General features: G+C 66.6%; 1 protein-coding gene across 1 annotated transcript in view; it reads right to left on the bottom strand.

Annotated features, from left to right (window-relative positions):
* AEBP1 (AE binding protein 1) overlaps positions 1–3249 on the bottom strand; it is a 7032-nt gene extending 3783 nt beyond the window's left edge. Inside the window, exons 1-10 of the mRNA XM_006770392.2 lie at positions 2844–3249; positions 2386–2448; positions 2226–2303; positions 1939–2079; positions 1800–1868; positions 1119–1196; positions 906–989; positions 751–798; positions 183–292; positions 1–109 (exon numbers count right to left, since the gene is read on the bottom strand). The exon at positions 1–109 is cut by the window's left edge and continues 49 nt beyond it. Coding sequence (XP_006770455.1) covers positions 1–109; positions 183–292; positions 751–798; positions 906–989; positions 1119–1196; positions 1800–1868; positions 1939–2079; positions 2226–2303; positions 2386–2448; positions 2844–3156 — 1093 coding nt within the window. The 5' untranslated portion in view covers positions 3157–3249. The remainder of the gene's footprint in view (positions 110–182; positions 293–750; positions 799–905; positions 990–1118; positions 1197–1799; positions 1869–1938; positions 2080–2225; positions 2304–2385; positions 2449–2843) is intronic.
* Positions 3250–3597: the final 348 nt, after the last annotated feature.

Below are 3597 nucleotides of genomic sequence, written 5' to 3'. Positions count from 1 at the left end.
CGCCTGTGAACCTGGTGGTCCTCCTGGTGTCCACCTCGATCCATTGGTTCTGCGCATCGTCCTCGGCACACCACGCCCCGTCGTAGTAGTCGTCCTCGACAGCACCCGCCTGCCAGGCAGCGGGAGGCTGAGCGGGTGGAGGAGCCCGGCCGGCCAGGAGAGGGGCCCCTCCCAGCACCCACCTGCATGTTGAGCCGGCCCCGCTGGGCGCCCAGGCCATGGCGCAGCATGGAGGAGGCTCGAATCTGGTTGTCCTCGATGCGGTGCGACTCCATCCCGATGGGGGGGCACTCTGAAGACAGACCCCAGGCTGGTGGCCCGTGGCTCCATTCCTCCCTCCACCCACCTCAGAACTGAGGACCCCAGAGCCCTCTCTCCTCATGTCGGGGAGCCAGCCAGGACAGCTCCACCCTGGCCTCAGCCTTCCCCAGAGAACAGGCTGATGACGCCCTGCCCCAGGGCCGTGGTGCACAGGACATCCCGGGACAGCCATCCCAGGGCCCAGCCACCCCAGGCCTCATCCACACGGGTGTCTGCACACCAGCCTGTGCCATGAGCTCTGTGCCCTGGGGTTGGGCCCGGGGCAGAGCCACTCCAGGCCCCAAGAGCTTACGAGCAAGAAACGGTTCTAGAGGCCTGGAGTGCCGGCAGGAAATCCAGGTTGGGGACCTACGTGTGCCCTCGGGTGGGTCGGGTGCCCCAGGCCCGCCCTGCACACCCTGTGCCCACACTCCCAGGCCCCTTACTCACTGATTTTCTCTGCTGGAGCCCACTCTTCCTCCTCGCCCTTCCAGGGCCCTGAGGACAACAAGAGAGGACTTGGTGCCGAGGGTCCTGGGGCCCAGGAGCCCAGAGTTCTGCCACCAGGACCTGGCTGAGTGGCCCAACCCCAGCCCCAGACACACCTTTGTGGTCCTTGCCTTTCTCCAGCGTCCACTTGTCATCGGTCTCCTCCCGCTTGGAGCTGCTGCCCTCCTTTTTGGGTTTCTCTGGAAGGTGGAAGGGGAGGACCTGTCCCTCAGCCCCAGGCTTCCCGGGGCTTGTGGGGGCAGCAGGCTGAGCTGGGCAGGTAGGGGGAGGCAGGGGGAGGTGGGCAGGGGCAGCCTGGTTCCACTCACTCAGCTCCTCCTTCTCTTCGTCAGTCTCCAGCTCAGAGGCAGGCTTCGGCGGGCTGGGAGGCCGGAAGTAATAGTCCACTGGGGGAGGGAGAGCCCTGCTGAGATGGCCAGCTGCTGCTCCCAAGGCCCCCCAGCTGCTCCCAGGGCCCCCCAGCTACACCCAGGGCGCCCGCGACAATGAGGAAGTGGGGTCAGTGGGCCTTGAAGAATCCACACAGGCCCAGAGGATGGGGAGGTCCTCTTGGACCGAGAGGCCACCTGGGCTCAAGTGGGGCCGGAAGACCCCAGGGAGTCAGCAGCCCCACCCAGCAGGGCTCGGCCTGGGGAGAGGTGGGCTGGGCAGGGAGTGGGAGCCTTGAGTGACAGTGGCACCAGTGACCAGGAGGGGTGAGTCACGAGGGCTGAGCCGGGCCAAGGGTGGGGGGGTTAACGGGACAGGAAAAGGACAAGGACCTGCGAGGCCTGCAGCCAGGGAGGGGGGAGTCAGCCCAGGGGACAGGGAGCTGTAGGGAGGGGTTGCAGAGCGAGGAGGAGAGGCGGGAGCAGAAGGCAGAGCAGAGTCAGGAATCAGGAAGGGGTCAAGGGGTGGCCCAGCCTGAGCAAGGAGAGGGATGAGGGCAGCAAGGCTGGTGGCACGTGGGGATGTCAGGGCACTGCCTCCGGGCTGGCCCCGGCACTCACTGTCGTCATAGTCGGGAATCACATAGCCGTCCCCATAGTCGGGGGGCAGAAGGGGCTTCGCAGGCGGCTCTGTGGAGAGGGGAGGCAGTGGGCACAGAGCCCCTGGAAGGACTGCCCCCGCCCCCTTGCCCCATCCTACCGATCCTCTCCTTCTCCTCTGGGGCCTTGACCCCTTGCCCCGGGGGCTCCGCCTTCTCCTCGGGGTGCTCGAGCCAGGGCCGCTCGGGCCTCCTCCTGCTGGGGGGCGGTCTGGGCTGCTTCTGGCGTCGGATGTACTCGACTGGGGGAGAGGGTGGGCTGAGCGGGGGGAGGCAGCAGGGCTGGGAGGGGCCCCCAGGGGGGTCATCCGTGGACCCCCAGGGCAGGGTCTGGATGTGGATGGGGCGGTGGGGCCAGTGGTGGCTGGACAACTGGGGTCCTACTCACAGTCCTCGTAGTCCTCCCTCTCTATCTGGTCGTTGTAGTCCAGGGTGGGCTGCTCCTGCTCCAGCTCCTCCTCCGGCTCTGGGAGGAGACACAAGCACACGGGCAGCCCCTACCGGCCCCTGGAAGCCCAACCAGCCCAGGTGGTCGGTCTCCCACTCACCAGGGTGGTGCTCCAAAGGGGTCTCTCCTCCGGGACCCGGCCAGGGACCTGGGAGGGCCCCACCTGCAACACAAACCCAGCGCAGTAGACAGAGGCCTGCAGGGCCAGGGGTCGCTCCTGGGCCCTGCTGACACCCGGAGGCCTCACTCCTTCCCCGGAGGCCTCAGCACCCTGCTGGCACTCCCAGGGCGACTGCTGGTGGTAACCTGGGGAGCCCAGCAACACACAAGGGGTGGCTCTGAGTGGGCTCCAGGGGACAGGGCCCAGGACAGTGGAGAGCAAACCCTCAGCGAGGCCACCAAGCCCCCACCCACCACCTGAGGGAGCTCCACCCCAACTGCGGGGGCCCTGAGAGTCTGCAGGAAGCAGGGGCCCAGGACCCACCAGGGACCCCCTCACCCCTCGCTCCCTGCAGCCCAGCAGGGCAGAGCCCACCACCCAGAAGAGCTGACACACACCTTCCTCCCGCAGCAGCTCCTTGGGGCTGGGGCTGAGGGGCGGGGGCAGTGGCCGCCATGGGACTTCTGAGGGGGTTGGGGTCGGGGGCCTCTTCCCAGCCAGGGGCCTCTTGGTGGCCTTGGGTGCCTTCTCCTTGGGCCTCTTGGTGGCCTTGGGTGCCTTCTCCTTGGGCTTCTTGGTGGCCTTGGGTGGCCTGGGGGATCCCTCCAGCAGCTTCCTGGCCGCCTTGGGGCCTTTGTCCTTCTTTCCTTTCTTCCCTTTGTCTTTGGACTTTTCCGGAGGCGCTGACCAAGATGCAGATGTAGGGCCCATCAACAGGAGAAGCCGCTCTGTGCCCCTGGGCGCCCCCACAACCCTAACGCTCCTGTTTACCCCACATTTCCCAGGTCAGGAAACAGAGATGACGTCACCTGCCCCATGACAGAGCTGGCCTTGGAACCCAGGGTTCTGTCTGCAAGACTGCTGTCAGCACATCTTGGCTCAGGGCACACACCCACCCTCACCGTGAAGGCTCCGCTCCCATGAGCAGGCCTTCGTCCTCCCACCAGTCACAATCCACCTTCCCAATATGTCCCCTCGGCCAGTCAGGGAGTGGTGTTCTGTGCTGGACATAGAGAGTGCCAGGTGACTAAGCCCTCCGGGCCTGGGGGGCACCCCAGTCTCAAGGGGGAGGCAGTCTCCTCCCTGCCAACTGCCGCCAAAACAAAGGGCACGGTGGGTGTGGGGGGCACTGCTGGGCCTCAGGCGTGCTCT

Source organism: Myotis davidii, unplaced genomic scaffold (assembly GCF_000327345.1).
Source record: "Myotis davidii unplaced genomic scaffold, ASM32734v1 scaffold1364, whole genome shotgun sequence".
In the NCBI taxonomy this organism is placed as follows: domain Eukaryota; kingdom Metazoa; phylum Chordata; class Mammalia; order Chiroptera; family Vespertilionidae; genus Myotis; species Myotis davidii.
Note: the sequence above shows the minus strand (reverse complement) of the source record. Positions and strands in the feature narration are given on the sequence as shown.